This window comes from Melospiza georgiana, unplaced genomic scaffold (assembly GCF_028018845.1).
Source record: "Melospiza georgiana isolate bMelGeo1 unplaced genomic scaffold, bMelGeo1.pri scaffold_29, whole genome shotgun sequence".
Taxonomy (NCBI): Eukaryota; Metazoa; Chordata; class Aves; order Passeriformes; family Passerellidae; genus Melospiza; species Melospiza georgiana.
Genome location: NW_026652215.1, coordinates 4,902,963 through 4,920,083, shown reverse-complemented (window position 1 = coordinate 4,920,083; position 17,121 = coordinate 4,902,963). Strand labels below are relative to the sequence as shown.

The 17,121-nt window shown below is 53.5% G+C and overlaps 2 protein-coding genes across 2 annotated transcripts in view; both read left to right on the top strand.

The window, feature by feature from the left end:
- The window catches only part of LOC131096396 (zinc finger protein 271-like), a 459,223-nt gene extending 453,563 nt beyond the window's left edge, over positions 1 to 5,660 (top strand). The window contains exon 6 of the mRNA XM_058044736.1: positions 5,091 to 5,660. Coding sequence (XP_057900719.1) covers positions 5,091 to 5,660 — 570 coding nt within the window. The remainder of the gene's footprint in view (positions 1 to 5,090) is intronic.
- A 7,289-nt stretch (positions 5,661 to 12,949) lies between these two features.
- The window catches only part of LOC131096395 (zinc finger protein 91-like), a 117,275-nt gene continuing 113,103 nt past the window's right edge, over positions 12,950 to 17,121 (top strand). Inside the window, 2 exon segments of the mRNA XM_058044735.1 lie at positions 12,950 to 13,012; positions 14,995 to 15,344. Coding sequence (XP_057900718.1) covers positions 12,950 to 13,012; positions 14,995 to 15,344 — 413 coding nt within the window.

Below are 17,121 nucleotides of genomic sequence, written 5' to 3'. Positions count from 1 at the left end.
AGATCTTCTGTCTTTCTGTTGTTCTCTATTTCTTCTCCTTCTAATCCTACTTACCTGGAAAATTTTTTGGTAACTTCACATGTTAAGGGCTAAAGGTTTTTAGGTTAAATGTGTCGGAATCCAGGGCACAAGGAATATTTCTCTGTCTGCTCTGAGGCATTCTGACCCCCAGAGAAACACTGCCTTTCACCTTTGCCTGTGGAAAGGACTTCCAAGACTTTGGATTAGATTAGAATTTACAAAAGTGTAAAATAAATAATAGATAACAGTATAGTATGTCACTTGGGTGAGAAATTCCGGTTTTGGGATTTTTAGTATGGTGTAGATAGGAAGCAAGATGGAGGAAATGGGGTGTAGTCCCTGTCTTCTTCTTCATCTACTCCATTTTCTACAGTGTTGGTGGAAGAGAGGGATTCGTCAAGGAAAGCACAGTGCAGAGATTATGTGGACAGTCAAGGGATGAGTTATTGGTAGATAACTCGAAATAACATATGTTTTAAGAGTTACTTGTATGAAACAACTTTAAAAGACCTTGAAACCGTACATTTTGGGGCAATTTTGGGGTTCTTTTCCAGCGTGCTGAGGCTGATGTGGACAGCAATGCAAAACTTTACATAAGCTAACAATAAAGAGGAAGATGAAGACTGAAAAAGTCCCGTGCATCTGCTTTTACCTGGCACAGAATTGCTGCTGGAGGGTTTCCCCTGCCCAGAAAGGGCCAACATAAAACAAACATCAATAACAAGTACCCTAAAAATATTTGTAATAAGTTATCTTTTTTCCGTAAAGTTGTTTACTGAATGGTGTTGTCTTAATTGGCCAATCATGTGAAATGTGTTGATTGAAGGGCCAATGAGGTACACCTGTAGCAAACCAAGGTATAAAAGAAGAGGATTGAAAAATGGGTGGCTTTTAGCCCTTGGCCTTCTGATCTGAGTCTGTGTCATCTCTGATTCAACAGTCACATTTGGGGATCTGTGGGGGCTATTGGGGATCCTTTCTGCACCTCGTGACCCAACAGGAGCTTCTCAAGTAAACATTGCCTGAAGCTCCCACTGTGCCCATGACAGGAACACCTGTGAGTGTCTTGGACATCCCAGCTCTTTGGCAGCCTGGGGACTCCTGGGATGTCACCATGGAGCCTCCATGAGTGCCTGTGACAGATCAGTGCCTTTGCAGCCCAAGGTCCCCTGGGATGTCACCATGGAATGGCTGTGACTGCCTCTGACCACACGGCCCTTTACAGTCCCCAGAAATGCCTGGCAGGTGTCCATGGAGCCCCTGTCTGTGCCTGTGACATTCCAGCTCTGGAACAGCCTGGAGACTCTTGGAAAGTCCCCAGGGAACACCTCTGAAGGCCTCTGACAAATCTGACCCTTAGCAGGCAACCATCACCAGGACCCTGTTGCTATGGTCAGTTTCCATGGCAACCATCACCAGCTCCCTGTTGCTATGGTCAGTCCCTTGGCAGCTCCATGGAGACCCCATGCCGGGGTGGTTGCCATGGACACCAGCTCAGGCCTGCAGCCAGGACCCGTTGCCACGGCAACCATTGGCAGCCCCATCCCCAGGCTCATGGGATCCCAGAACCCCAGAATTGGCTGAGCTGGGAGGGACCCATCAGGATCCTCCAGTCCAACTGCTGGCCCTGCACAGGACACCCCAACAATGCCAGCCTGGGCCTGGCAGCGCTGTCCAAACGCTGCTGGAGCTCAGAGAGCCCTGGAGCTGGGACCCTTCCCTGGGGAGCCTGGGCATGGCCCCAGCAGCCTCTGGGCAAAAACCTTTTCCAGACGTCCAACCTGACCCTGCCCCTCAGCTGCAGCCGTTCCCTCCACTCCTGTCCCTGAATATCCCTGTCGAAGGAGAGGAGGATGCACCAGAAGAAAAGGGCAGCTGGGCGTCATCCTTCCACAGGGAAGAGGGGGGGCAGAAATCTCTCGCCCTGCCTCTAGATGCTCCCACAGGGATGTGAGGGCTGATCCCAGAGCCCCAAGGGTCACAGTCAGGGCTGCCCTAGGGAATGCTCACCTGGTATTGAGGGGCAGTGTGGGAGCACCTGGATCTTGGAGCACCCAGCTGCCCCCCATGTTTGCAGGTGCCTGAGGAGGGCTGGGATGATGCCAGGGACATCCTGCAGTGACATCCCCCTTGTCCAGCTCTGGGTGATCTCAGTCCCAAACCTGACCCTGATCCTGGTCTCAATCTCACTCCATGTTGAGACACACTCACAGTTCTGTATTTAACCTCATCCCAGTCCCAGACTCGACTAGCCCCAGACCAAATCCCAACCCCAGCCCTGAACCAATCCCATGTCTCGCCTTAACCTCAATCCCAGCTCTAATCCAAATCTCAGCCCCAACTCCAACCCCAGCCCTAATTCCAGTCCCTTCCTAAATCCTCAGTCCCAAACCAAATCCCAGGTTCAGCCCTTCTGGGGCTTTGGGGGTGTCTCTGTCCCTCTGACCCCAATGATGTTTGAGTGGGGTCACAGCAGGGCTGAGAGGGACAGAGACCCCCCCGGCCTCCCCAGGTGTGAGAAGGTTGGAGAGCCCCCCCAGCCCCGAGCACCCTCAGCGGTGAGAGGGACACAGAGCCCCTGGTCCCCAGCCCTGCACAGGCATTGCCTGAGGCCAGAGGGATGGAGACCCCCCGAGCATCCCCCAGGGTGAGGGGACAGAGACCCCCGAGCATCCTCTGGGCTGAGAGGGACAGAGACTGCCCCGAGACACCCCTGGCACAGGGGTGAGAGGGAGGGAGACCCCCCAGGCATTCCCTGGGGTGAGAATGATGGGGGACCCCTGGGGAATGGTCTGGGGTGACAGGGACAGGGACACCCACTGGGGAATGGCCTGGGGTGACAGGGACAACCCCCCCAAACTCTTCCCAAGAATCCCCCAGTGTGAGAGGCACAGAGACCCTTGAGAATCCCCTGGGCACTGGGCAAAATAAACTTGGCAGCAATCAAACTTTACTCTGCATAAATCACTTCATGAATATTTGATTTTCCCACAAGTCACATATGATGTAAATGCAAACAAATCCCAAACATGATTACAGTGAAAATAGAAGCAATTCTGTGTCAATTACAAGTCAGATCAATTCTTGCACAGCTCCAACTCAGCTGCTTGCAGGTTCCAATTAAAGAATAGTGCAAATTTGGCCCAATACAGATTATTAAAAAGAAGGAGAAGTTCTGTGTAGCTGTCACAAAGGTGACAGGGACGAAGAGAATAATGACTCTCACATTTGGCAAAGCCCCCAAGGGCGTGAACTCAGGAGTTATTTGGGAATTGAGCTACTTGAGCTGGGCTTCTTGTGGGACTTCCAGCAGCCCCTTGTGTTCCTCACCTAGGGGTGAATGAACCTTGTCAGTCTCACTCGTATCACATGATCCCTTTCCTGCAGTGATTTTAGTGAAGTTTTCAAGGAAAGACAACAAAATATTTTCTTTTTCACTGGCCACCTTCAACAGCTGTTTTCCTCATCAGTTCTCCCATAAGTCTCTCTGAGGAAGCTGTGTCAAAGTTTCCAAAAGTTCCTCCAGAGAGAACCACAGCCTCCTCAGAGGAGGGAGCCATGTGGTTGTCAAAGGCACTTGGGGTCAGACAACAGTGCCCTGAACTCACTGTGCCAAAATAATGTCGCAATTTGGTTAAGAAAATTCTTAGAAAGATGCCTCTGCCCCAAGTAAGGTGCTAACAAGACCAAACCGAAAGTGGATTTTATTGAACAGTAAATGTGAGGTAGAGAGAGAGATGGAAAGAGAAAAGGGGGGAAGAGCAAGGGAGTGACAGGGACAGAGACCTCCCCTGAAGCAGGCAAAGTGTGACATTGTCCCCTGTGTGTGTGTGGCCATCCCAGGGTGGGGGTTTACACTTGAGCCTGTTTGGGTAAGGGGGGTGGTGTTCACCCCCTGAGCAGGGATTACCCCACTGCTTCAGGCTGCAATGTAAGATGTAACCAAATGCATGTTTTCAATTCCCATCTTCATCAACTGCTATAAGCAGGTGGGGCAGTGTTCTTTATCTCTTCCATGACTCACCCCTGATAACGCCCTCCAGTGGAGACATCTTCTGTGAATGGGCCATTGAGTGTCACTGCAGGACTGATAAAATTCCATCCTCCCGTTGTGGGATGCTCCGCCCAGGGGGAGGATCCAAGCATTCCTACCTGGATATAAGCTGACACTTTGCTGCACCAGGAGCAGCTTGCCTACTGGATTGCCAGAGGACAAGACCTCCATAACCACCACTGGACCTCGAGAGGAAGACTAGACCCTTCTACAGGATCACTGCTTCGACAGAATCACCTTCATCACTCCAACAGGACTGCACCACCATTATTGGGACTGCTGCCACCACCCTGAACAACAGGGTGTCAGGTTATATCCTGACTGTCGGTTTAAGGCAGTGTTTCTGTATCATTGCCTTGATCCTTATTTTGTTACTGAATTGGAATTCTGGCTTAGACTCTTTCCCAGGTTTGCCTTTAAATCAGTACAAAGCTCATTGTGCTCATCCCTTGTTTTCCTCCCTTGTTTTAGGAATATCCCATTCCTAAAACTTGGCCAGATGGCGGAAGACACCTCAAGGCAGATGAGGATGCCCCAGGACACCCAGGCAGGTGAGGAGGAAGTCAGTGCCCCTTTCCCCCTCTCTCCTGCTCCATCTCCCAGCCCAGAAAATACCCTTGCTGCAGGACAACCCTGCTGCCAACGCCATCCTGCTGGGGATGCACTGGGGGGATCTCCTTCCCCTTCCCTCTTGCACTGAGGGAAATCCCATCCTGTCCTTGTCCTTCCTCTACCAGAGAAGGAGCTGAGGATCAAGATCAGGGACAACAAATTCCCACAGCACAACCTCCTGGAAGAGGCCCGTTTGAGTGGCTCCATGGGAAAAGGATCCAATAGGGAGGAAAAGCCGTGGAGATCCCCCATGAGGAGGAGGGGCTCCAAACCCAGCCCAGGGTTCTCTGAGGAGGAAAGACCCACCCTGAGCCAGGAAGGTGGACAGAGCTTCAGCCAGAATTCGGAGCTGGTAGTCCATGGGCAGCTTCATGATGGGCAGAAGCCCCACAAGTACTTGGAGTGTGGGAAGAGCTTCAGGCAGAGCAGCACCCTGATCAGCCACCAGAGGATCCATGCTGGGGAATGGCCCTATGAGTGTGGGGAATGTGGGAAGGGCTTCAGCTCCAGCTCTGCCCTTGTCATACACCAACGCATCCACACAGGGGAGAGGCTCTACAAGTGTCCCCAGTGTCAGAAGAGGTTTCAGAGCAGCTCCAGTCTCCTCCGGCATAAGCGGATTCACACGGATGAGAGGCCCTTGCGCTGCCCTGAGTGCGGGAAGGGCTTCAAGCACAACTCCAACCTCATCAGGCACCGGCACATCCACACTGGGGAGAGGGAGAGGCCCTACGAGTGTCCCCAGTGTGAGAAGAGGTTTCACACCAGCTCCAGTCTCCTCCAGCACCAGCAGATTCACACCGATGAGAGGCCCTTCCAATGCCCTGACTGTGGAAAGGGCTTCAAGCGCAACTTCACCCTCATCACCCACCGGCACATCCACACCGGGGAGAGGCCCTACGAGTGTCCCCAGTGTGGGAAAAGCTTCACCCAGATCTCTTTCTTTACCAGACACCAACAGAGGCACCTGTAATGGAAGCTCTGCCAATGCCCCAATGCAGGAGGACTTTTGTGCACTGCCCTAGCTTCATCCATAGTTGGAGGATCCATGTTGGGAAGAGCCCTGGTGATCCATTTTTCTTTGGATCCATGCTAGGAAGACACCTGTCCCTTTTCCTGCCTCTGCCAATGACATGATGTGGGATGGAAGAACATGAGGGTCTTGCCATGACTGTGTCATTACATTCACTCCCACCTCAGGTCATTGCCAGGGACAGGAAAGGGACACTCTCTCTGTCTCTCTCTCTGTCCCTGAGGAGAAGGGTGTGCTTTCCAGGCAGGAGGAAATACGTGGCAAGGCAGACCCAGTAAGTTGTGTTTTAGTTTTCCCTGTAAACAGTTTTATTTATACACTCTGTTATCAATATTGTTTCTGTTCCATTCGTTCCTTATATCATTGTTGTTCCCAAAAAATTGTTCTTATCCCAGACCGGGATCTTTGCCTTTGTGGTTTCCATGGGAGGTGGGAGGGCAGTGAGGGCAGCGCGGTTTTAGCAAGAGCAGGAAATTGGGGAATCCCATTCCTGAACCCTGGCCCCTGGAAACCGAGCATCCCAGCTGGTCCCAGCCCTGGTGGCCATGGCAGCAGCCTTGGGAGCGGGTCCCTGGCTGGGGCTGTGGGAACCTCTTCCCTCTGGGACCCAGGGACAGGAGTGGAGGGAACGGCTGCAGCTGAGTCAGGGCAGGCTCCGGTTGGATGTCAGGAAAAGGTTTTTGCCCAGAGGCTGCTGGGGCCCTGCCCAGGCTCCCCAGGGAAGGGTCCCAGCTCCAGGGCTCTCTGAGCTCCAGCAGCGTTTGGACAGCGCTGCCAGGCCCAGGCTGGCATTGTTGGGGTGTTCTGGGCAGGGCCAGCAGTTGGACTGGAGGATCCTGATGGCTCCCTCCCAGCTCAGCCAATTCTGTGGTTCTGGGATCCCATGAGCCTGGGGATGGGACGGCCAATGGTTGCCATGGCAATGGGCTGTGGCTGCAGGCCTGAGCTGGTGTCCATGGCAACCACCCTTGGCATGGGGTCTCCATGGAGCTGCCGAGAGACTGAGCATAGCAACAGGGGGCTGGGGATGGTTGCCACGGAAACTGATCATAGCAACAGGGGGCTGAGGATGGTTGCCATGGAAACTGACCATAACAACAGGGTCCTGGTGATGGTTGCCTGCTAAGGATCACATTTGTCACAGGCCCTCAGAGGGTTTCCGTGGGGACTTTCCAAGAGTCTCCAGGCTCTTTCAGAGCTGGAATGTCACAGGCACAGACAGGGGCTCCATGGAGACCTCCCTGGGCTTTCTTGGGATGGTAAAGAGCCTTGTGGTCAGAGGCAGTCACAGCCATTCCATGGTGACATCCCAGGGGACCTTGTGATGCAAAGGCATCGATCTGTCACAGGCACTCATGGGCTCCACGGTGACATCCCAGGAGTCCCCAGGCTGCCAAAGAGCTGGGATGTCCCAGACACTCACAGGGGTTCCTGTCATGGGCACAGTGGGAGCTTCAGGCAAAACCTTTATTTCTTTTTTGGAGAAACTCCTGCTGAGACATGAGATGGAGAAATTACGTACTGCAGGCACCATGGATCCTCAAACCCCTGCAGGGCCCCTAGACTTCTCAAATTCCTTCTAAGAGAGGAGACTGGGAGCAGTTGCATCCAATCCCACCTCCAGACTTTGTCAAAGGTGTTAAAGATTAGACACGTGGAATTGAACTTTAATGCAATTTTCCCCCCAGGGTTAAAGATTGAATACCAGATAAATTTATATAAATACAGCTCTGATTTTTTCTGATCATTATTAGACAGAATGGTTCATTCCCACCACAAAGTAAATGAAAAAAGGGAGTTTTTGTTACAGTCTGAGGTGGTCTGCACACAACCTTCCCCCAGAGTTTCTTGTGCCAATGGGTAGGAACCACGAGAGCACCAGCACATAGACACAGACAGACACACACACAGACACACATACACACAGACACACACACACAGGGAAATGCTGAAAGTGTCCAGGGGCCAAAGACAAAAACAAAGGAGAGTCCAGGGTACAAATACAGGGAAAGAGGGTGCAGAGTAGAGCACCGGGGATCCAATGCTCTGAGGGTTCAGGGGCGGTACACATGGAAGGGACCAATAGTAAATACCAGTGTGGATGGGTAGGGTTACACACCAGTGGGAAAACAGGGAAGGGAGAACTCACCAGAACATGAACATATAAGAGTTAAAGGGGTAGAGAAGGCCAAGGGAGAGTACAGAACTGGGACAAATTAACATAGTGCTGCAGAGCACCATGGGGAAGCCTCTTTCCTCGCCCTGAGTTGTGAGGAATGCCCAGAGCCTACAGTGTGTCTCTCCAGGGCATTTCTGCTGGCTTTTCCCTGGTAGGCTCACAGGTTTGCACAGTTGTGCAGTGTCACAATGATCTCCTTGGTTCTGCATTCCTGCTGTGGCTGCTGTGTAACAATGCACCTGTGATACCATGAGGCTCCATAGTGTCACCATGGTCCATTTGATTACACAAGGCCCTGTTGGGACATGATGGACCCTTGGTTCCATGAGGGGCCTGGGCTCCCACAGCCCCTCACAGGGCCTTAAGGCCTCTCCGAGTTCCCCATTGCCCCTCATGGCCTCTCAAGGCCCTTCATGACACCTCGTGACTGATGGCCTCTCACAGCCCCTCACAGCCCCTCTCAGCCTCAGGCTTGGGGCTCCACCCAAGGCAGGAGAACAGGTTGGGCCCTACTTGTTCTGCTTTCATTTCAGTCCCTTCACAGCCACAAGTGCAGAAAGGCTGAAATGGAGCCTTTCCCCAGCGTTTCCCTCAGGGTTAACTGCGGGCTGAAGCTCTGTGCTGGCCCCGGCCCCAGCGCCACCATCCCTACAGCCGCCAGGCCTTTGCTGTTCCCCCGTGTCCGTTCCCTGTCCCCGAGTCCCGCCCGGCTCTGGCAGCAGCAGCAGCCGCAGCGCAGGGGGCGCCGGCCCGGCCCAGCTGGGGCTCCCGGCCAGGAGCAGCAGCAGCACCGGCCCCTTCCCGCCTGCTCCTGCCTCGGCTCCTGAGGGCTTTTTCCAGCTCAATTCTGGAGCAGAGCAACCAGCACCCACACACAGCCCTGACTGCTCAGGGCCCACCTGTGCTGCCCTGAGCCAGCCCTCAGAGGAAGAAAGGATCGGGTTCCAGCACTGTTTTCAGCGCTCTTTGACTCACCATGAGGTGACAGGAGGAGGCTGCTGGTGCCTTTGCCTTGGGAATTTGGGATCATGGCTGCTCTTGGCCCTCTTCTGCTTGCCACTTGAACTTTATCCATAAAAATGCAAGTGCCTCTTTCAGTTGGTTCTACCCACGGTGCTTTCATGACAGTGAAGTCAGTATTTTTGTCACAGGCATAAAGATCATCAGATACTGGAATGCCCACCAGCCCCTGAACACTAAGATGAAGGGAATTAAAGCCACACAGGCCACATTTGCAGAACTCAAACACAGCCCTGTTGCTGGCGTTGTTGAAATAGAATAAACTGACAGAGGCTGTCACAGAATTTGCCTCCATAATGTGGAATTAAATTTAAAAATCCATCAGGAGAAACAGAAATCAGAACTTCTCAACTCGCTTCATTTCTCCTTCCCAGCAGCAGGAAGCGGAGATGCCCAGAGGTGTTTTGCACTGCTGCTGCCCCCAGTTTGAGCCCAGGCTCTGCCCAGTCCCAGCGGGAACCTGAGCCCAGCCCAGGGAGCTCAGCGCACATGGGGCCAGGCCCAGAGCCCCGGGCACGGCCGCCCATTGCGGGGCAGCGGCGCAGATGGAATGTCCTGCGGCCAAACCTCCTGCTCCTGCCACACAGCGCCAGCCTTCTCCTCCTCCTCCTCCTCTCCCAGCATGGCACAATTTCCAGCTCGGAGGAGGCTGCCCCAGAGAGGGCTCCAGCTCCTGTTCCAGCCTGAATGTCCCTGCAGAGGAACAGGGCATCTTTCAGGCACTTCCACAAGCTCAGGCTTCTCACTTCATGGCGAATCTGGGATGCAAATGGCCTTGCTAAGAAAACCAAAAGCCAAAATGTATTAATAATTATTAGAAAAAATTCCCCTTTCTTCCAGGCAAAATTCACCAAGTCATTCTCTGCATTTCTCCTTTTCAGATTGTTTCAGTTGGCTGTTCTGACAGGTCCATCTTGTTCTGGTGCTTATCGTGAACTGATTGTGCTCTTGATTTATGCACCAAGGCACCAGATGTGGAATCATCCACACTGAATTCAGAAACAAACTCCCTCTGTCAGAGCATTTTCACATTCCAGGTAATTTTCAAGATGTCCAGTGACAGGTTGGAATGATCATCACAACACTCTCCACTTGTGGCTGCAGGCTCTGCAGATTCTTTCTCTGCATTCAGCCAGGCTTGTATTCCCTAACAATTCTTTGTACCACCTCCTGTTTTCTTAGCCTGGAACAGGAACAATGAAAACCTTACCCATAGCACAACTCCCCAGTCCACCAGGAAAAGAAAGGACAAGTTGTCAAGTTCTCCAAACCTTTGTCCTGCTTTGCTGCAATAGTCCTGCTGCAGGCACAGTGTGGAAAGCCAAGAGAAGCCACAGTTGGTGGCACATCTTGTGACAGGAGCTCGACCTCATTCTCCAGGAAATGTTTTTGAAAAGGGCAGACAGGACTATGGAGAAGATTCCTGGAAAACTGAAACAGCTTTCCAGAAGTGAAATGAAAATAGAAAGAAATCATCTGAAATGTTTTCCTCAGTTTATTTCTGTTTTCCCCTTTTCCATCTTGCACTACTTCTCCATGCCATGAGTTCTAAATGCATCTCACCTCTAAGATCAATGACTTAGCGAGTTTTAGACACTCTAAAATACCATGAGCTGCACGAGGTTTGCCTTCCCCTGTTTTTGTTGGAAAGCAATGCTGGAGCCACAAGTGCAGCGCTTGGGTCGGGCACGAATTCCAATTCAATAACAAAATAAGGATCAAGGCAATGATACAGAAACACTGCCTTAAACTGACAGAGTCAGGATATAACCTGACACCCTGCTGGGCAGGGTGGTGGAAGCAGTCTTATTAAATGGTGGCTGCAGTCCTGTTGGAGTGATCAACGTGATTCTGTCGAAGCAGTGATCCTGTAGAAGGGTCTGGTCCTCCTCTGAAGGTCCAATGGTGGCTATAGAGCTCTTGTCCTCTGGGAATCCAGTAGGCGAGCTGCTCCTGATGTTGAAAGCCTCAGCCTACATCCATGTAGGAATGCTTGGATCCTCCCCCTGGGCGGAGCATCCCACAATGGTATGATGGAATTTTATCAGTCCTGCAGTGACACTCAATGGCCCATTAGCAGAACGTATCTCACCTGGAGAGCATTATCAGGGATGAGTCATGGAAGCCATAAAGAACACTACCCCACCTGTTTATAGCAGTTGATGAAGATGGTGATTGAAAACATGCATTTGGTTACATCTTGCATTGCAACCTGAAACAGTGGGGTAATCCCTGCTTGGGTGGGTGAACACCACCCCCCTTACCCAAACTGGCTCAGGTGTAAAACCCCCACCCTGGGAAGGCCACACACACAGGGGACAATGTCACACTTTGCCCCCTCCAGGGGAGGTCTCGGTCCCTGTCACGCTTTTTCACAGGCTGGGCGACTTTGCCAAATGTTAGAATAAATTTTCTCTTTGTCCCTGTCACCTTTGCGACAGCTACACAGAGCTTCCCCTTCCTTTTCATATTCTGTATTGGGCCTAATTTCCACTTTTCTTTTATTGGAACCTGCCAGCAGCTGAGCTGGAGCTGTGCAGGACCAATAGAATTTAGATTTGCCACAAAACAGCTTCTATTGTCAGTTTATAAAATTTTGGGATTTGTTTGCGTTTTCATTACGTGACTTGTGGGAAAAGCAAATATTCATTGAAGTATTTTATGCAGAGTTAAGTTTGATTTCTGCAAAGTTTATTTTGTCCGGTGCCCAGGGGACGCTCTGTGCCTCTCACCCTGGGGGATGCTTGGAAGGGGCTGGGGAGGGTCCCTGTCCCTGTCACCCCAGGCCATTCCCCAGGCGTTTGTCCTTTTCACCCCAGGCCATTCCCCAGAGGGTCTCCATCATTCTCACCCCAGGGAATGCCTGGGGGGTCTCCCTCCCTCTCACCCGTGTGCCAGGGGGTGCTCGGGGCAGTCTCTGTCCCTCTCAGCCCAGGGGATGCTCGGGGCAGTCTCTGTCCCCTCCCTCTGGGGGATGCTCGGGGGGTCTCCATCCCTCTGGCCTCAGGAAATGCCTGTGCAGGGCTGGGGACCAGGGGCTCTGTGTCCCTCTCACCGCTGAGGGTGCTCGGGGCTGGGGGGCTCTCCGACGTTCTCACGCCTGAGTGAAGGTGCAAATGACACCGTGAGAACGCAACCTGTCGATCGGCTCGAACTCGGATTGTACTGAACAAGAAATGGAAAGGAGCGAGGGAGAGAAAGAAATCAGAAATGTTCTCAGAGCGAAAGGAAGAGGGAAAAGCCCCAACCCGGACTCCGCAGCTCTCGGGGACACCCGCAGGGCGCAGCGCCTTTCAAAATTCCAGCCAATCAGAAGAGGCGCTAACCAATTTCCAGCCAACCAGAGCATTTCTCGCCGATGACTCACCGGTTGCCAGGCGGGCCCGCAGAGCCCGGCGGCCCCGGAGCGGAATTTGGGGCTCGGGCCGGGGGACGGATCCGCCCCGGGGGGGTCCCCGAGCCCCTGCCCAGCCCTGGGGCCGATCGGGGGCTCCCCCAGCCAGCAGCCGGTGCTGCGGGGCCGCGGGGCAGAGCGGTGGGAAAGGGGGGTCCGGGCTGGCAGCGGAGGAACTGCGGGAGGAAGAGGAGGGAGAGGAGGAGCAGGAGCAGGAGCAGGAGGGGGAGAATCGCGGCGCTCGCAGCGCCCGCACGCCGAGCCTGCAGCACCCCCTGCCCCGGGAGCATCGCCCCCAGCCCCGAGCCGCAGGGGAGGGCGGAGGCCGAGCTCACCCCGGCTCCAGCCAGGGGTCTCAGGGAGGATTTTTTGGAGAGTGTTCGGAGCCGGCAGATCCCGGACTCGAGCCCCGGATATCCCCGGGCTCCCTAAGAGGAGCTTTTTCGGGGGCAGAGAAGCCGCGATCGCCCCTCGGGAGGGTTCCAGGGGTCCACGTGGGGATGGCCCGGTACCGACGGGGCGGGACATTGGTTTTGGGGATCCCCGTGAGAGCCGGGGCTGTGGAACGGGGGACCCCCGGGGCGGGGAGAGGGGAAGGGGCGATACCGGAGCTGGGGGACCCCCGGCAGCCCGGAGATGAGGCGGGGACGGGACCCCCTGACCCTGAGAGGGGTGTCCTGGGGTGACTTCATGATGCTCGTACCCCATCCGTCTGTTTAGCCCAGAAATGAGTTCTGCACCTTTAAGGCTGGTTCTGAGAGCGAAGGGGAGGAGGAAGAAGCAGTAGTTTGTTTTCATACACTGCACTCACTCCTCCGCATTCCGGCTCCTGGACTGTTGTGATGCCTTAAGGAGCTGGAACAGTGGCCAGATGGAGCTGATAGGAATAAAGTGGATTTTTACTGAAATGCTTTCAAAGGCCACACCCTGGCAGTACCGGAGGCACAGCTGTGGCTCTGCCTGGATGGCTCCAAGATGGGAGCAAAAGAGGGCTTGGTCATGAGATCTCACATTTTTATGAGTTTTAGTCTATTTGCATATAGGAGTTAACTGCCCAATTAATAGCTTCCAATTATGAAGTTTAATCCTCCTTGCTTGCTTGCCCGCCCTCCTCTTTTCATGTTGTTTATGCTTTGGGCCTGAAGTTTGAAGAGATTGTCCTTGAGTCTCCAGCTAGAAGATGATTGTTTTGTCTTCAACACTCTGTGAAAAGATCCCAGTAACACTTAATATAAAGCTAAAAGCTGCACACCAAAACAGAACAGAAAAACTTAAAACCTAAGGTATCAGTTGTCTGCTGACAGACAGCAGGACAGAGCTCTCCTTTGCTTTTCGTTAGTTTTAACTCTCTGAGGCAGAGAAGTTCCCTGGAGTATGGTTTTTCTTTATCTTTGGAGCTGTTTAAACCTGCTCTGGACTGAACACCCAGAACACCGCTGGCAGCTCCCACCTGTGGCCCACCAGGCTGAGCCTGGGCCGCAGCATTTCCAGCAGTGGAAGGACTGACATGAGACTGATTAGAGACTGAGTGAGCAGAGCTACAGCCCACAGAAGGACTTTCTGAGATTGTCATCTCTTTTGTAGCGGCAAGAGGTTTTATTGTTTAATGTTGTTCATTTTTTGTGCTGATGAATGCTTTGCCTGTTAAATAAAGAGGTTTTTTCCCCTTTTCTCCGAGGAAGTCTTTTCCTGATCTGGTTGGGGGAGTGGCTGCTTGAATTTGCTTTTTAGAGAAAACCCCTTTGGAGGTTTTCTCCCAAATTTGCCCTAATCCAGGACAGGGTTGCGGGAAGAGAGAGGACCCCCAAGTGACTGGACTGGGGGGAGGCTGGAGTGGGGGACCCTGAAATCCCCCAGCATCCCTAAGCAGGACCCTGGAGAGAGGGATCCCCAGGACCCATGGGATCCCCAGCAGCCCTGAGACAGGGGACCACCAGAACCCCAGAGGGATGAGACTGGAAATGGGATGCTCCTGGTGGCTTTTTTTAATTCACTCTTGATTTTTGGAAATTTTTATGGGCACCAGATAACTTCTGGAGATGGATTTGGTTGGGAGGAATTCCCAATCCAAGGATTCACACCTTGTTTTACCCCAAACCAGGATTTCCCATTCCCAAACCTTCACCTGATGGAGGAGAAGGCTGCGAGGAAGAGGAAGATGCCCCAGGATACCCAGGCAGGTGAGGAGGAAGTCAGTGCCCCTTTGCCCCTCTCTCCTGCTCCATCTCCCAGCCCAGAAAATCCCCTCTATGCAGGACAACCCCGCTGCCAACGCCATCCTGCTGGGAATGCACTGGGGGGATCTCCTTCCCCATCCCTCTTCACGGAGGGAAATCCCATCCTGTGCTTGTCCTTACTCTACCAGAGAAGGAGCTGAGGATCAAGATCAGGGACGACAAATCCCCACAGCAGAACCACATGGAAGAGACCGGTTTGAGTGGCTCCATGGGAAAAGAATCCAATGGGGAGGAAAAGCCCTGGAGATCCCCCATGAGGAGGAGGTGCTCCAAACCCAACCCAGGGTTCTCTGAGGAGGAAAGACCCACCCTGAGCCAGGAAGGTGGACAGAGCTTCAGCCAGAACTCAGAGCTGGTAGTCCAGGGGCAGCTTCATGATGGGCACAAGCTCCACAAGTGCTTGGAGTGTGGGAAGAGCTTCAGGCAGAGCAGCACTCTGATCAGCCAGAGGATCCAGCTGGAGATTGGCCTTATGAGTGTGGGGAATGTGGGAAGGGCTTCAGCTCCAGCTCTGCCCTTGTCATACATCAACGCATCCACACTGGGAAGGGGCCCTACGAGTGTCCCCAGTGTCAGAAGAGGTTTTAGAGCAGTTCCAGTCTTCTCCGGCACAAGCGGATTCACACGGATGAGAGGCCCTTGCGCTGCCCTGAGTGCGGGAAGGGCTTCAAGCACAACTCCAACCTCATCAGGCACCGGCACATCCACACTGGGGAGAGGGAGAGGCCCTACGAGTGTCCCCAGTGTGGGAAAAGCTTCACCCAGATCTCTGTCTTAACCAGACACCAACGGAGGCACCTGGAAGGGAAGCTCTGCCAATGCCCCAATGCAGGAGGACTTTTGTGCACTGCCCCAACTTCATCCATAGTTGGAGGATCCATGTTGGGAAGAGCCCTGGTGATCCATTTTTCCTTCGGATCCATGCTAGGAAGACACCTGTCCCTTTTCCTGCCTCTGCCAATGACATGATGTGGGATGGAAGAACATGAGGGTCTTGCCATGACTGTGTCATTACATTCACTCCCACCTCAGGTCATTGCCAGGGACAGGAAAGGGACACTCTCTCTGTCTCTCTCTCTGTCCCTGAGGAGAAGAGTGTGCTTTCCAGGCAGGAGGAAATACGTGGCAAGGCAGACCCAGTAAGTTGTGCTTTAGTTTTCCCTGTAAACAGTTTTATTTATACACTCTGTTATCAATATTGTTTCTGTTCCATTCGTTCCTTATATCATTGTTGTTCCCAATAAATTGTTCTTATCCCAGCCCAGGATCTTTGCCTTTGTGGTTTCCATGGGAGGTGGGAGGGCAGCGAGGGCAGCGCGGTTTTAGCAAGAGCAGGAAATTGGGGAATCCCATTCCTGAACCCTGGCCCCTGGAAACCGAGCATCCCAGCTGGTCCCAGCCCTGGTGGCCATGGCAACAGCCTTGGGAGCGGGTCCCTGGTTGGGGCTGTGGGAACCTCTTCCCTCTGGGACCCAGGGACAGGAGTGGAGGGAACGGCTGCAGCTGAGTCGGGGCAGGCTCCGGTTGGATGTCAGGAAAAGGTTTTTGCCCAGAGGCTGCTGGGGCCCTGCCCAGGCTCCCCAGGGAAGGGTCCCAGCTCCAGGGCTCTCTGAGCTCCAGCAGCGTTTGGACAGCGCTGCCAGGCCCAGGCTGGCATTGTTGGGGTGTCCTGTGCAGGGCCAGCAGTTGGACTGGAGGATCCTGATGGGTCCCTCCCAGCTCAGCCAATTCTGTGGTTCTGGGATCCCATGAGCCTGGGGATGGGGCTGCCAGTGGTTGCCATGGCAACGGGCTGTGGCTGCAGGCCTGAGCTGGTGTCCATGGCAACCACCCCGGCATGGGGTCTCCATGGAGCTGCCAAGGGACTGAGCACAGCAACAGGGGGCTGGGGATGGTTGCCATGGAAACTGACCATAGCAACAGGGAGCTGGTGATGGTTGCCATGGAAACTGACCATAGCAACAGGGGTTTGGTGATGGTTGCCACGGAAACATCCCATAGCAACAGGGGTCTGGTGATGGTTGCCATGGAAACTGACCATAGCAACAGGGGGCTGGGGATGGTTGCCATGGAAACTGACCATAGCAACAGAGGGCTGGGAATGGTTGCCATGGAAACTGACCATAGCAACAGGGGTCTGGTGATGGTTGCCACGGAAACATCCCATAGCAACAGGGGTCTGGTGATGGTTGCCATGGAAACATCCCATAGCAACAGGGGTCTGGTGATGGTTGCCATGGAAACTGACCATAGCAACAGGGGGCTGGTGATCGTTTCCTGCTTAGGATCAGATTTGTCACAGGTCCTCAGAGGGGTTCCTTGGGGACCTTCCAAGAGTCTCCAGGCTATTCCAGAGCTGGAATGTCACAGGCACAGACAGGGGCTCCATGGAGACTTCCCAGGGCTTTCTGGGGATGGTAAAGAGCCCTGTGCTCAGAGGCAGTCACAGCCATTCCATGGTGACATCCCAGGGGACCTTGTGCTGCAAAGGCAGCGATCTGTCACAGGCACTCATGGGGGCTCCACAGTGACATCCCAGGAGTCCCCAGGCTGCCAAAGGGCCAGGATGTC